Source organism: Chinchilla lanigera, unplaced genomic scaffold (genome assembly GCF_000276665.1).
Source record: "Chinchilla lanigera isolate Chin_1 unplaced genomic scaffold, ChiLan1.0 scaffold00041, whole genome shotgun sequence".
In the NCBI taxonomy this organism is placed as follows: Eukaryota; Metazoa; Chordata; class Mammalia; order Rodentia; family Chinchillidae; genus Chinchilla; species Chinchilla lanigera.
Window position 1 is genome coordinate 12,829,102 of NW_004955442.1, and position 14,915 is coordinate 12,844,016.

Genomic DNA, 14,915 nt, shown 5'->3' on the forward strand with positions numbered 1-14,915 from the left:
GGAGCCGCCCGGCGGCCGCCGGTGTGTGTGCCCGGTGGGCGGCCCGCGCGTGTGCGTACTTGTACATGTGCATTTGTATTTACGCACGCACCGCGCTTGGCGTCAGCGGGCCACATCGAGGGCTGTGGGCATGTGGGTACGTGTGCGGACGCGCAGTCCGCTCTGCCGCGTGTCGGGTACGAGGTACTCGTGTGTCATGTTTGGTGTATGTTCAGCGTGTACACTTGCGTCGGTTTGTACGGGTGCCGTGCCCAAGGGTGTGCGGTGTGTGTATTCATACCCAGCGTGGAGTGTATGCGCGGTGTGCTGGAGCCCCACTACAATGCAGAGGTGTGCGAGTGTGTATATTGGTCCAGAGGTGTGCCTGGGGGTCGTTCTGTCGGTCTGGGTGCCCCTAGGCCTGGGAGAGGAACCTGTGCCTTTGCGGCTGCTCTGGGGGTGGTGTGTGGGTCAGCACAAGCCACCTGGGCAGAAGAAGGGGCTGCCCCTGTCCGGCTCTTTATCTCAACCACGAGGTCTTTGCTGACCTTTAAGGTAGTAGTGCTCGGAAGCAATTGGTGTTTCCTAGAGGCCATCTGACCTGCAACTCAAAGACCCCCGAAATCCCCATGGTGATATGTAGGGATCAGACCAGGCTCTGGAGTGGTGCCCTTGTTGTAGCGTCACAGCCTCCGCCAGTCTGGTAGTGTCTGTGCCAGGCTGTAGCCCAGAACCTAGTTTCCTTGGGACCCGTCCTAGGGAAAGTGTTTGGGCCTGCAGGGAAAAACAGGACCCAGGGGGCTCTAAGACTCAGTTTGCTTTGGGCAGGGTGGGGGTCAGAATGCCCCCATCTTGGGATTGTGCCACCAAGGTCCATCCTCCTCACCCTGCTCACCTGCTCCCTCCCAAGACTTTCAGTCGCTGCCCCTGCACTGTCTTCAGCCAGGAGAGGAGAGGCTGCTCTCAGCCGTCAGTTTCCACACCTGTACCTGGGGGGAGCCCTGTGAGTCAGCCTCTAAGGTCTGAATGGCCAGCTCTCTTGCTTCCTCCCCCACTGCAGCCCCACCCGAAGGAAGCTCCCTGCTCCCCACCTCTCTAGCAACCCTAATCAGCCCAGTTTGTCTCTAGGGTTGGTTGTGGTAAAACTTGCAAAACCGCATTCATGGCAGTTTGCTGGAGTCCCACTGGAACATGCAGGGCTCCCTCCCTCCCTCCCTGCCTGGGCTGGGCTGGGCTGGGCTGGGCTGGGCTGCGCTGGGCTGCGCTGGGCTGGGCAGGGCAGGGCAGGGCAGGCAGATGTCCAGTGGAGAGTGGGCCCTGCCGGCACAACTCTGAGTCCATCCCTCGGAGTCAGACACCCAGGCTTTGTCTCTCAGGTAGCACAGGTTGAATTGAAAATGTAGCTTTGAAGATTGCAGGATCTGGGGAAGAACTCTGCCCATGGGAATGTCAGGACTGCCTTGTAGACAGGAGGACTCTGGTGGCCACCAGCATCTCCGGGGTTCAAGTACCCGTGCCCTTGGCTCCCATAGTATCAGTTTCACTGTCTATAAAATGGGGGATACTTGAGTAAGAGCCAGTGGACTGTGAACCCTCAAACCTCAAGCCTCTGCCTAGGGGAGGGAATGAGGGGTTTTTAGGAGTAGCCCATCCCCCTTTATGACTGCCTCCACCTGGCTGGCAGTATACACTGGGTAGTGTTTCTGGGTCACATTCTCAGATTCAGGTGTTAATGGGAGCAGAGGCTGGAGGGGGAGGGGACCTCTGTCTGGCTGTGGAGATTTTTATTTATTTATTTATTTATTTATTTTTGGCTTTTAAAGACAGGGTCTTGCTATGCAGTTCAGGCTGTCCTTGAACTCGCTTTGTAGCCCAAGGCTGGTCTCGAACTTCAGTAACCCTCCCTCCTGCCTCAGCCTCCCTAGTACTGGGATGACAGGTGTATGCCACCACACCTGGCTGTAGCTGTGCAGATGTTCTTAGTGAAGTACTCACACAAGGTGGCCTTTGGGAGACAGGGTTGGGTGTGTCCTTTGGGCTTCTGGGTTGGGGTTTACAAAGTGAGCCTGGGCTGAGGAGACCCAGCCCCTACCTGAGCTCCCATCCCATTTAGGGACACCCAGATAGGGTGTTTCCAGGAAATTCTCAAAATAATTTGTTTGAGTTTACTTTAGAACAAAACAAAACAAAAAAACCCTAAGGACAAGCTTGGGAACCAGGCTGGGTTTCTGGGTGTGTTGGAAAGGGAAAACGAGGAAGTCCATTGGGCAGTACAAGCTGGGGAGCAGCTCTGGCAGGGGAGATGACTTCAGATCCCTGCCAGAGACTTAGCAGTGTCTGAAGGACCCCTCACACACTTAGAGGGCCCTCCCTCCCTCAGCACTTTCACAAGAGCAGCCAGCTCCCTTATTTCCTTCAGGGGCCCAGGAGAGGCGTGATAAATGTCAGCACCTCCCATGAGGGCTCCCTGGACTCCCTCCCTCAATGGACCTCCAGGGGTTTGAGCTGATCCTGGGAGTCCGGGTTCCAGTCCGATGCCACCCATCTGGGGCAGTCCCAAGGGCTATGCCTGGAGTCTCAGGCCAGGGTCTTAACCCCATCTCTGCCTTTTGTTAATCTTATAAACCCTAGTAAGCCATTCCATCCTGTTTCCCTATCTGTAAAGCAAGGGATTCCAGGCCAGCTTCTGTGGTAATAAGTCCCCCCAGCTCAATGGAACCCAGCTTGAAGAGGCAGCACCGTGCTTGGTGGAGTATTGGTGTGGAGGGAGAAGGCAGTGTGTCATGTTCCCACCATGGAGTTGTCACAGGAGCTGTCTTCATTTCCTGGCTGGGTTCAGTGCTAGGGCCACCCTACTGCTCACTACTTTGACATTCCTGGGAAGGCTTGGGTGGGTGAGTGTAAAACCCAGACCCTCCCACTTAAGTCCAGGCCCTCTTCGCTGGAACATGGTGATCTGAGGATGTCCCTGTTGCTCGATCCTTGTGATTCAGATAGAGACACTGAGGTCCAGACAGGTCATGTGATGATCAGTCAGAGGTGGAGTAAAGCCAGGAAGCAGGTGTCTGCCCTTTAGGTCAGAACTCAAGATACCCCTGATCCAGAGGAAAAAAACAGACTCAGAAAAGAGCAAAGACTTGCTATTGTCTGTGGGGTTGGGGGCAGAAAGGGTGAGGATCTCCTGAGACAAACTGAGGACCAGCTGGCTTAGTGAGGGCCCATGTAGTCTTTCCTCATGAGACGGAGTGAGGGTACTGTCTACCTGCCTGGAGTCACATAGACAATGTCAGAAGTATGTAAGGGGTGGGCTTTGCAGCTAGGAGTCACCTGGCAAGTAGCCTTGTGAGGGTCTTGACCACACACCTACCCTGCTCCCAGTTCCATGGTGTCTCCATGGGTGATAGTGAGAGTTGGGTAGTGACAGGTACACTGCTGGTTCTTGGCTATCTCAGCTCACCTTATTCCACTCAGAAGCCAGTCCATGGTTATGCTAAGCCCCAGAGCCTGGGAACTAGGGTAGGGAGGGTGTGGATGGTAAGCACAATCTTTTTTCCTCTAGACGGCCCTGAGCGCCTTTTTCCAGGAGACCAACATCCCCTACAGCCACCACCACCACCAGATGGTAAGTGTCCCCTGGAGACTTACATGTGGCCCCGCTAGGGGCTCTCTGTTCTGGACAGGAAGGAGGGAGGCTGAGCCAGGTGGGTGCACAAGTGGTCCCCCCAACCCAGGGCGGCTTCCAGTGGAGGGCAGTGCACATGCAGCTGAACCTCCTTGAGACAGGCCTGCAGGAGTGTGGGCTCGGTGGGCAGCCTGGGTCTGGCAGGAAGTAGGTAGCACTGGCCCTTGGAGCTTTGGCCTCTGCCTATAGAGTGGGGCAGCACTCCGGGGATGCTTTGCAGACTCGGGCTGGGAAAGGCTCATGGCCCTGCACTGGCCAGTGTAGATCTGTAGCCCAGGTTCCTGGGTCAGCCGGCGCAGTGCCTTTCCCCGTGAGCCCCCCAGCATTGGGACCAACCAGGCCAGGGTGAAACTCAAGTGGAATCTGGGGAAAGGAGTATGGGGGTGCCTGTCTCTTCTTCAGAGGTATTGGGGACCTTGGGGCACTACCAGAAAGGGCGCTTACCCCTCCCTCTCTCCTTTCTCTCCTCCCAGATGTGCACTCCTGCCAACACCCCTGCCACACCTCCCAACTTCCCTGATGCTCTCACCATGTTCTCACGTCTCAAGGCCTCAGAGAGCTTCCACGGTGGCAGTAGCGGCAGCCCAATGGCCACAACAGCTACATCTCCCCCACCACACTTCCCCCTTGCTGCCACTGGCAGCTTTGTGGCACCCAGCTGGCCAACTGCAGCCTCACCCCCTGGGGGTGCACAGCACCACCAGGCACAGCCATCCCTCTGGACTCCAGCACCCCCTTCTCCGGCTTCAGACTGGCCACCCCTGGCCCCTCAACAAGCTGCTTCAGAACCCAGGGCTCACCCTGCCATGGAGGCAGAGAGATAAGAGAGGCCCCTCCCCCCTCCCGGAGGCCAGGACCCCCGTGGGGCGGGGGAGAGGATGTCTCCATGGGCCCCCTTCACCCTTCCTCTGTCTGCACCCCTGCGCCCTGGAGCCCTGGAGGGGAGAGATGGACTCTAGTCAGGCAGGGATACATCTTGTGCCAACACGCACAGCTGCACGCATGCAAGTTCATGGAGCAGAGGCATGTGGTCCCCAGCTCACACAGATTTGGCTCAGCGGCTTGGGTGCCTGGTGAGCAGCACCTTGGAGACCAAACAGCCTTCCCACAGAAGAGGATTCATCCGCCCTGCCCTGCCCTGCCCTAGCCCAGGGGCGCTGTGGACGGTCACCCAGCAGAGACATGGCTGGCTACTGACTGGGAGCTCCCTACAGCCAGCAAGCCTAGATCCCCACACTTGGGAATGCAGAGCCTTCTCCGCATGTGTGCGTGTAGCTGTGCTTATGTATTTATATGTATGTCACTCTTTGAAAAGCAACCTAGTTTATGGGGCAGCTGGACTTTGCATGTTAGAGTGAGCCCCAAGCCCCTTGCCCACCACCCCTCTCCCCAGGGCCCTGCCTCACCCCACCACCCTCGTCAGCCTGCACTGCTGTTCCCCTTGAGAAAAAGTTTATGGGAAACTCCAGGATTCTTCCCTCCCATCCCCAGTGCCTGCCTGCTGGGGCTGCCTGCATGCCTTCCCCAGAGCCCAGGGGTACCTGATCTCTACTCTTTTCCCCCTTTTATTGAAAGAGAAAGAATTCCAAACTATCACCGGGCTCTGTGGTCTTGCCTCACATCCTAGGTTTTGCTACCAGCTGGGGGGTGGCGGGGGGCAAGCAGAGCATAGGTCATGTCCAGTGTCTCTGAGCTCCACACTGTTCCTGCCTGTCATTGTTTTTTCAACCACAAAGTGTTCTAGAAACTTCTTGCCAACCCAAAGCTTTTCCCATAAAATTAGTTTTCTGGCCTATGTCTCCAAAATCCCACCCCTCCTGTGGTGCAGGTGGACAGATCTTGACCCCTAGTTTTGAGTAAGCACAGTTAAGGGCTGCCTCCATCTTCCTAGTCTTTACATAGGAGCACTCTTGGACCCTCTGAGCCCAGCCTTCAACAACAGCCCAATGAGGTGCCTGTTCTCCCTGCATCACCCCAGAATACCTTTATAGCAGGAGAGGGCTCTCCAGCCTCCTGATGCTTTGCTCTGCAGCTTCTCCACTCTGAACTGGACAGAAATTCTTGGAAACCACCATACATACCCATAAGTGGTAGGGAAAGATTTTGCAGAGGCAGTCACCTACCACCTTATTCATGAAGCTTGGGGCAGATTGCTAAGGTGGCCATAAGCATCACCTATTAGATGGTGCACAGTCCAGATTCTGCATGGTTGGAAGCTGAGAAGCACCAGTTTTTAAGTGCCCAGCAACATTTAGGTACCCTGTACTTGTCCTGTACTAAAGTGGTGACTCAGACCAGCATCATCACCCAGAAGATGCTGCTACTGAGGCCACTACGAAGTCCTGGGGACCACTGTGAGCTGGGCCTGGAGGTCTCATGCTTACATTAAGGCAGAAAGGACTTGAAAGGTTCTAGGTCTGGCCTTTCTAACCTCACCACTGTTAATATCTAGGCCCAAATCCTTGTCCCTACAGTGGAGGCCCTGTGCACCATGGGATGCACACAGCCTCTAGGCTACCAACTAGATCTAGTAGCACCCCTACTTGTGACCGTCAAAAAGGCAGCTGCTCCAGTGCAGGGCTCCTCCGAAGTCCTGGGGTTCACATGCCTAGCTCAGGCCAGCAGTCCAAAGGTTCCTGGCCCTATTAGGTCAGTCTCGGAGTGACCACCAGGTAGATAACAGCAAGCCATCTACCTACACTAGCAGCCACTCACTACGCTGAAAAGGTGAGTTTCCTGGCGTGCCAGTTACACTTCAAAGTTGTTACCAAAAATAAAACAGCTCCCAGGAGATTCTGAGGCAGTTGCTTAGCACAGTGATTTGGAACTACTAGATTTGGTTCTTAAGCCTAGAGCACGAAGATCCCTAAATCCTTATGAAATACCCACGTTCCTGGCCTCACCCCTAAGGCAGCCACCGAAGGGAAGGGTCCAAGGACCTAGGCCAACGTTTTCCCCCACGGTGCTGGAAGTGGAATCCAGAGCCTTGTGGATGCTGAGGCAAGCAGTCTACCCCTGAGCTATTCCCCTGGCCCTTTGAATTTTTATTTTGAGACAAGGTCTCCTGAAGTAGTACAGGCTGGCCTCAAACTTGAGATCCTCTTGCCTCAGCCTTCCAAATAGGTGGGATTACAGGTGTGCACTACCACACTGGCTCTCATCTCTGACTCGTGTATCCCAGACAAGGTGAAAACTGTTTGAACCCTCTCCTAGGAGGAAGCAATCTGGAAGTCCTAGGTAAGGTAGGGCTGGAATTGCGCCCTGGAAATTGGGTGTGCCAATAGATCCACGGGCCCTGCCAGATGTGCTTCAGTCTCTGACCTAAAAATCTAGGAAAGAAAGAAAGGCTTTAAGATTAGACCAGTACTAAAGCAGACATGGCATGTGCCTGTAACCCCAACATTTTTGGGTAGCTGACAGGAAGACAGCAAATTTGAGCCCGGCCTGGACTACTTGATGAAACCATCTGGGAAAAAGACGACAAAAAATGGCTGGAGATGTGGCTCAGTGTGTGAAGATCCTGGGTTTAATCCCTAGTACTGCAAAAAAAAAAAAAAAAGGGCGAGAACTTCAGGGGAGCCAGAAGTGACCCACAAAGATACACCATGTGCCCCAGAACTCAAATATGAGTGAACCTGGAAACTTCTGTGGTGTAACCCAAGCTTGGAATTGGGAAATTACAGAAGCAAAGTTTTAAGACTGAAGGTGACCCATGTGTTCAAGAGTAAGCTGGGTGAGAAGCCAAGGGCCAAAGTTCTAGCAAAACACCCACAATTAACAGGCCACCCCAGTCGGCCTTCAATCGGAAACTGCCTGAGAAACAAGGAAACTAGCCTTGTTACTTCGAAGTCCAGCTTTTCTGAGCTGGTTATGCCCTGCTTGCTTACTGGATTGGTGCTTCAAATGTCTTTCCAAAATTCCACTCTAGCAGGCTGGGGATTTAGCTCAGTGGCACATCAGCTGCCTGGCAAGTGCAAAGTCATGAGTTCAATTCCCCGTACCAGAAAAAAAAAAAAAAAAAAACAACCCAAAATTCCACTCTAACAAACGCCACTTGGATCCACGAGATTGCTAAAAAGAACTCACTTCAAGCTCTTTGTGTCTGATTCCCAAAGAGAATGTGGCAGTGTTTGTGAATGTAGACCTGGCCTTGCCCAGTGATAAGCAGTGGCTGTGCCCTTTTGCTGTGAGGAAGGGCTCTTACCTGAGGGAAGATATATATGGAAACACGAAGTCCCTGCTGTGTGCTGTGTGATTTACAGTGTCACACGTTTTTTAAATACGTTTACTAACATTTTTAAATCAAGAGGGTTTATGTGAAAAGCTCCATTTCTGACTGATTTTGGTAACTGGAATGTATGTCCCAAATTCCCTCAAGGCCCCAGTCAGCTGGAGCTAACCATCATGCTGAGGACACAGCCTTCCCACCCCTGCCAGGCCAGGCCCTTCCGCTCCACTGGCCATACAGATGGTCATTTCCAACTGTTGCTGTGGAATCTGCATTTTGAAGGGAGGGCTTTGCTTTTCACCACAAGCAGCTACAGAAGTAAATACCCTGCTTGGTGGCGTGAAGGGGCATCTAGCTTCAGGAACACGATACTAAGCTGCTCTCTGTGGCAGGCAGGGCTCCTTCAGACAGCCTTGAAGAGAGAAGGGCTTGTTCTCCGGCAAGTCTTGGATGTGGAGCCACACCCAGGGCTACTGAGTGTCCCCAGGGTTTGTCCAGTGGACCCACTGAGGTTCTCTGAGCATGCACTGTGGCCAGCCCAGAGATCCAGGCTGTCCCTGAGGCTAGTTGTAGCCCGGAAGGTCTCTGGGGGCCGTTTCACAGCAGTTCCTGCCCCACAGAGGACAGATGAGTCCTTTGACTCAGATCTACCTCCTTGTGTGGGAAGGCCGCCTGAGCTGGCCAAGATGGGGTCTTTTGATGCAGTTATTTCCAACACCTGCATTTAGAATATAAGCTGTGGTTTGTAGCCACAGCTTATATTCGGGCAAGATACACATTATGAATGTGCCTTAACACAGTCATTTCTGGGGTGAGGTAGTGCCAAGTCCTCCCTCACCCCAGTGAAGAGGCCACTTAAGGATGGCCAAGGCCTTTTCAGTGGCACAGTGCAACATGCTGGAAGTCTGTTGGCAAATCCTGCTCTGCTTTCTGGGCCTCTTCTCATGTCCTAGGGAACAACAAAGCTGTAAATATTGTCATTTTCTGCAGATCTTGATGAAGCCATGAGCTAGGGGAAGAAGGGGTGAGAAAAGAGAAACCTTCTTTGGTGGTAGTGTTTGCAGAGTCTCTGCCTAGAGCCTCCAATCCACAGGAAGTCAGAAGTGTGACAGGAATCAGTGCATGGTGAGTCCACTGTCCTTAAAAGTTGCCACCCAGAAGGCTCTTCCTTCTACAGCCTGCGTTTCCGCCCACCCAGCCCTCTGCCTTCAGGCACTGGCACTTCACTTTCCCAGCGTAGAGCACCGGTCTTGGAACACACATTTACTGGTGTCAGGAATTTATACCTTAGGTTAATGAGTCCGTGGTCTTTGAAAGGGAACTTTCACTTGCAGTGACAGGGCTAGGCTTGCCGGTGCAGGATGTTCACCACACAGTACCTGCTCCAATCCAGCAGCACCTCCAGGCTGCTCTGCAGAAGCCATCTCCTTCCCCAAGCTACCTGGCCCAATTTGTGCAGCCCCCAAAAGCCTCATTCTGCACAAGACCAGTTCGCCTCAGTGTAAAAACTGAGCCCTAGTTCCAGGAAACTCCCTCCGGGGCAAGCCAGGAAGAGATCGGTCACCTTGCCCCATCTAGCTTGGCCTTGCAGCTACGGCTCAGGCTTTCATACAGGAAGCTGTCCAAAATGGGCTTCCACTGTTGCCACATACCTTCCTCTGTTGCAGTGGGTTCACCCATGCTCCTGAAGCAGTTGTCCAGGGACCTTGGGTTGGTGCAGCTCCCCTTTAAGCCCCCAAGGCCTGCAGGCCCATCCCCTCCCCAGGGACAGGACTGTCTTCTGGGATCACTCCTGGCTGAAGTCCCCACCTTCCAAGTACCCAAGAGGCCTGTCAGGATATAGACAGGTTACACATTGACCAGCAGGGCCTTTACTTCTTACTCCCTGGCCTGGAGGAACCAACTCAAGCACTGATTTCTCAGGTATGTAAACCTCTGAAATGGGCCCAGAAAGTGGCTTTGAAGGAACTGAATGGAAGCAGACAGGAGACTCTGAGGGAGAGTGGTGCCCAGCGGTGAGGACCAAGGAGCGGCCCCGGGTGCTGGCGTGTTGGCAGTGGGCTGCCTCCAGGAGCCGCATTTCCCAGCTGACTCGAGCTGGAGCCACAGCTCCCTTGGTGGAGGAGGGAATGAAGCCAGGCCCCTGATACTCCTACACAATACCCAGCAGGTGTGGCCTCCTGGGCAGCTTGTCAAGACCTCTGTACTACCCACACACAGCTGAGACAGCTCAGGGCACATGGCCACCATGGGAAACGTGGCGGAAGAGGAAGGTTTATTGTGAGTGTGAGATGACAAGAAGCCTAGATGCGCCGGGACAGGTGCTGGGAGGCTAGTCCTGGCAGTGGCAACCAGAGAAGGGACCGGCAAGTCCCACACACCCACACAGAGTGGGTAAGGCCACCCTCTGAAGAGTATACCTCGTCTACAGTCAGACAGGTGCAAGATTTTATTCTGGGAAGAAGTTGCCAAAAATACTCATCTGTGACATGGAGGTAGGGGCTTGAGGTATGCCAACCAGTGCCCCTGCCAGAGGCAGCATGGAGAGAGGAGTCACCTGAGTCAGGAAGAGCTTGGCCTCATTTGAACAGAGTCCTTGGAGAAAGAAAACACCAATCAGCTGGGAGGGTGAGGCAAGAATACCACAAGTTTGAGCACAGCCTGGGCAACTTAGCAACTTAGTGAGATTCTATCTCAAAATATAAAAATGGGCTAGGGATATAGCTCAGTGCAAAGGCCCTGGGTTCAATCCCCAGTACCACAAAACAAAAGCAAACACAAACAAAAAACCAAGTCAGGCCAATATTGGTCATAGGTGTGGAGGGGCCTTGGGAACTGTTAGGAATGAGCAAGCACATGGCATCCCCAGGCACTGATAGCCTCCCAGCCGGAGGTTCCTCCTCCATACCTGCCCCTGGCAGAGCCTGGGGCTCCTAGTCCTGCCCAGAGTCCTCCCTTCTCTAGCTCATTCCTGGACAGCTCTTGCTACGAGCTACCAACTCCCTGACTCACCTCAGTATTTAGTGAGCACTGAGGGGGTAGGTTACACCCCAAACCTGTGCAGCGGGAAGCTATTTCGTCTCTGTGAAGTGGAACAGAACTACTGACAGTAGAGAAAGAGGGCAGGACTCAACAAAGCAAGGAAGTGAGAAAAGCAGGAGAGTGAGATTGAGAAGAAGGAGGGACAGGTGAGAAGAGGGAGGGACCAAAGGGGAAGGGACAGAGCCAGCCTACGATCCCAGGGGAGGTGGGCATGGAGTGAGCCCTCTGCTTTATGTTAAAAGAGGGATTGTGATTAGTCAATTGCCATAGTGAGGCTTTGTGACCTTGTGGTTTGCTCTTTTCCCCAGCAAATGTGTGGGTTATAAATGGGAGAAACTGTTGGCGGGGACCCCCACAATTCTAGAATACTCCAAGGGCACTGTACCAGTTTTCTTGTTTGTCAGCCAAGAAAGGAAAAGGAACAATCCAATTCACAGGAATAATTTCCAGTAGAACAACCAACACAAAACAAGAAAGGCTGCACACAGTGCAATTTGGTTGCCATGGGAAAACTGGTCTTAGTAGAAATAATGGCCCCCCGATAAGAGGCACAGAGGCAGGAGCTGTAGCGGGAACTGATTCTGATGACATCATTGCAGCAAAATAAAAAGGAGAAGGATAGCTTTAAAGCCACTTTAATGCTGTTGTGTCAAAAACTGGTTAAGGAATTCCACTGACTCAGTGGGAAATGCAGTTGAAAATGTGTTGTCCATGAAAATGTCAGTACGTATTGTGTTGTTATTTATACATAGAATTTTAAAAGCAACTATTGGGTCAACATGGGGACCTCCCTATAAAGATGCAGACCCCGCTCCTATGTCTAGGGCTCCTGGCTCATTTCCTAGGCCAGTCACAAGGCCCCAGGGGCCATGGAGGGGACCCAGTAGGGAGCAGGGTGGGGCTCACAGGTTGGTGGGCTCCTCCACAGGCCGCATGCTGGCTCGGGATTCAAGGTGTGGAGATCTTAAGTGTCTGGTGAACTCTGGGGTCTGCTGTGGGTCCCTTGGGGGTGGGACGAGTGGTGGCAGCGGCGTCAGAGGCAGCAGAGATGGCGGCTGAGCCAACGTCGTTGTGGGAGTGCCTAAGGCAGTTGAGTTGGTGCTGGTGCGAGGCCCCACGGCTGGAGAGAGGGAGAGACCTGTGTTATATCTCAAGCATGCTCCCAGGAGCTGCTGGCCCAGTGAAGTCCTCCTTGTTAGAGGAGGAGAAAACCAAGACTGGAGGTGCTCTGTGGGCCATGACAGGGCAGGTGACCATGCTTCTCTTGGTCTGGGCATCTTAAACTTCCAGGGGGCAGGGAGCAACCCAAGAATATGACTATAAATGGGTTCCAAAGTGAAGCCACAAACCTGGGAGGACACAGGGCTTAGATTCTGGGGGTTTGGGCTCAGGTTGCTGAGAGCCCCTTGCCAAGAGAGGTAGGTGAGTTCCATTTCCCACCCCTGCAGCTGGATGGATGCTTGGGGACAGACACCTGGTCTGGGCTTCTGGGATGGTGCCTGGCACCAGGAAGCAACCCTGAAGGTGAAGCAGGAGTCTGGACAGCTGAGGGCCTGGGCTCTTTTCTGGCCAGGGCAGAGGGTGCTGGATGGGGGCTACTACAGGGATCTCCCAGAACTCTGGTGCAGTACAAGTGGGCAGGTGGCTGCTGGGATGTGGATAAGAGCAGGTGAGAGGTAGCTGAGGTAGGACAGGAACACGCCCCCAGGCTGGAGGTTGAGGGGAATGGGCTGGGACTAGGAGGGACCAGTCAGGCCAGGGAGTTGAAGACAGGTACTCACGGGGATAGACAGCACCAGCTAAGGCACTAGAGCGCACATGGTCACTTTGACCTGGCGGACATGGAGTCTTCACAGCTAAGGAGAAAAAACCAGAACAGGTGGGGGCTAAGGCCAGACTTTTCACTCTGGTGGGACCCGCCCTGTTTCTAGAGCCACTCGGCCACACACTCACTCTGGGCAAGGTAAAGCTGTTGAGGCCACAACTATTCATGTTTTGGTTTGCTGCCTGGGTCTTGGAAATGAATGACCACTTGGGGAAAAGCAGTACCTTTGAGGGTGACATCCCTGGGGAAGGGTGATAGGAAATGAAGTGTCCCATGGTAAACTCTATCTGGCCTCCATGCTATGATAAATTTCATCTACCCTGCCCCTTGCTGAGAGCACTCTTCCAGCAAGGGGACCCTCCCCTGGGTGTTCGTGAATGGCCTCACCAGGTTGCTGTGGGCAAGAGGAGGTGAGGACGCCTTGGCAAAAGTCGAGGCTCATTAAACATTAGCCTGTGCTTCTGCCTTGTGTGGTGACCCTTGAAGCCCAACCCAAGCCCTTCCTATTGGATCCACAGTGGGGGGACTAGAGTAGCTCAAAGGGCAGAAGATATGGTGTCGTGCCCTGCTAGAAACGGTGGAGTCTTTGGTTGTTTGCATGGTGGTCCCCAAAAAGATTTGTCCCCTGGAGCCTGTGGGTGTGACTTTATCTAGAGAAAAGATCCTGCAGGTGTAATTAAAGATGGTGAGATGAGATTATCCCGGGTTACACTGCACCTTCAATCCGATGACAGGTGTCCTTATCAGAGACAGAAGAGGGGACACATGGAGGAAGCTTTGTGAAAAAAGAGGCAGAAATTGGAGTGATGTGGCCATTGCTAAAGAATGTCTGGAGCCACAGGAGCTGGATCCTCCACAAGAGCCTTTGGAGAGAAAGATGGCCCTGCTGCCACCTTGGTTTTGGAATGCTGGTCTCCAGAAGCAACCCAATAAGCTGCTGTTTGCTGTGGCAGCCTGATGTGCCTCTCTTTGTCCAGCATACCAGGAGGACCATTCCCTTTCCTTTCTATTGTCTAGGATTTAGTCCTCTGGCCAATGGGATCGCACACTGTGGCTCCTGGACCACTCTTCATGAGGGAAGGTGTAGCTCTCACCCATGGGCAACATTTAGAGTTCTTTCCAAAGAGAAAACTCTAGGGCTGGGGATGTGGCTCAGTGATCAAGCTCTTGCCTTATATGCCTAAGGCCCTGGGTTCAATCCCCAGCACCACAAAAACAAGAACAAAGAGAAAACACTCCAAAGGGATACGCTGCCTCCCCTTCCTATATTTTGAAACTCTGTGAGGAAATCTAGAGTCCTGGGGCCCCAGAACCAGATCCTGAGACCTGTGTCCTGTACATATCTACTCTTTATCATCCGCCCTTGTCTCTGCACCCAGATGGGCTCATCCTCCTGAGGTCTACCTGTGCTTGGCTTCCACCCACCACATGGTCTTCAGACCTTCTCACTCCTCCACCTAGACCATTCTCCTTCCTCTTGATCCATTCACCAAGTAATTCCTTTCCCTTCTGCCTCAGGGTAGTGTCCAGTCCCTCTCCTATGACCTGCAGGCCATGGCACAACTCTCTTGTCTTGTCACTAGCCCAGCCCCCTCTCTGGGCTATGCCCTTGTCACAGACCAGCTGACCCATTGCCAGGACTTCCCTGCAAGTCAGATGTTTATCTTTCTGTAACCATAGGTTCTTGCCTTCTGTTATTTGCTTACAATCTGCCCCCTCATAAGCACGTTGCAACCCACTGTCTCCAGGTGCCAGGTATAGTGAGACACTGTATGAGGGCTTCCCAATCAGGGATGGCACCAGCCCTGAGCCCTGCATCTAACCTTTCACCCTTCCCAGCAGAACCAGGACCAAGGGCAGTGTTGTCCAGGAGTGTCCATGCCTCTCACCTGCTGGCTCTTTCTCCCCAGTGGCCAAGAGTCGAGTCCCAGTCTGGTTCATTCGGCCTTTGTACAGGATCCCATCCACTCCCAGGATGTCCACCTCAGCCTGTTGGATGATCTGGGTCCCATGCCAGGCCTCCACTCCACCACCCCCTCACTAGTGTATGGAGAGGCCTAAAAGCCAGACCATCCCTTTCCAGACATACCCACAGCTCAAGGCCTAGTCCCACACCTTGGACCAGGGCATGCTGGTATCTACCCTCCATGGAGGAGGCC

At 53.5% G+C, this 14,915-nt stretch overlaps 2 protein-coding genes across 4 annotated transcripts in view; one reads left to right on the forward strand and one right to left on the reverse strand.

Annotated features, from left to right (window-relative positions):
- Positions 1–5,254, forward strand: part of Ubald1 (UBA-like domain containing 1) — a 5,789-nt gene extending 535 nt beyond the window's left edge. Inside the window, exons 2-3 of the mRNA XM_005391290.2 lie at positions 3,539–3,601; positions 4,135–5,254. Of these exons, the coding sequence (XP_005391347.1) occupies positions 3,539–3,601; positions 4,135–4,485 (414 nt within the window). The 3' untranslated portion in view covers positions 4,486–5,254. The remainder of the gene's footprint in view (positions 1–3,538; positions 3,602–4,134) is intronic.
- A 306-nt stretch (positions 5,255–5,560) lies between these two features.
- The window catches only part of LOC102009323 (chromosome unknown open reading frame, human C16orf96), a 44,647-nt gene continuing 35,292 nt past the window's right edge, over positions 5,561–14,915 (reverse strand). For all 3 annotated transcript variants that reach the window (XM_013517721.1, XM_005391288.2, XM_005391289.2), the window contains 4 exons: positions 14,646–14,745; positions 12,713–12,787; positions 11,838–12,051; positions 5,561–10,484 (listed from right to left, as the gene is read on the reverse strand). In XM_013517721.1, coding sequence (XP_013373175.1) covers positions 10,469–10,484; positions 11,838–12,051; positions 12,713–12,787; positions 14,646–14,745 — 405 coding nt within the window. In that variant the 3' untranslated portion in view covers positions 5,561–10,468. The remainder of the gene's footprint in view (positions 10,485–11,837; positions 12,052–12,712; positions 12,788–14,645; positions 14,746–14,915) is intronic.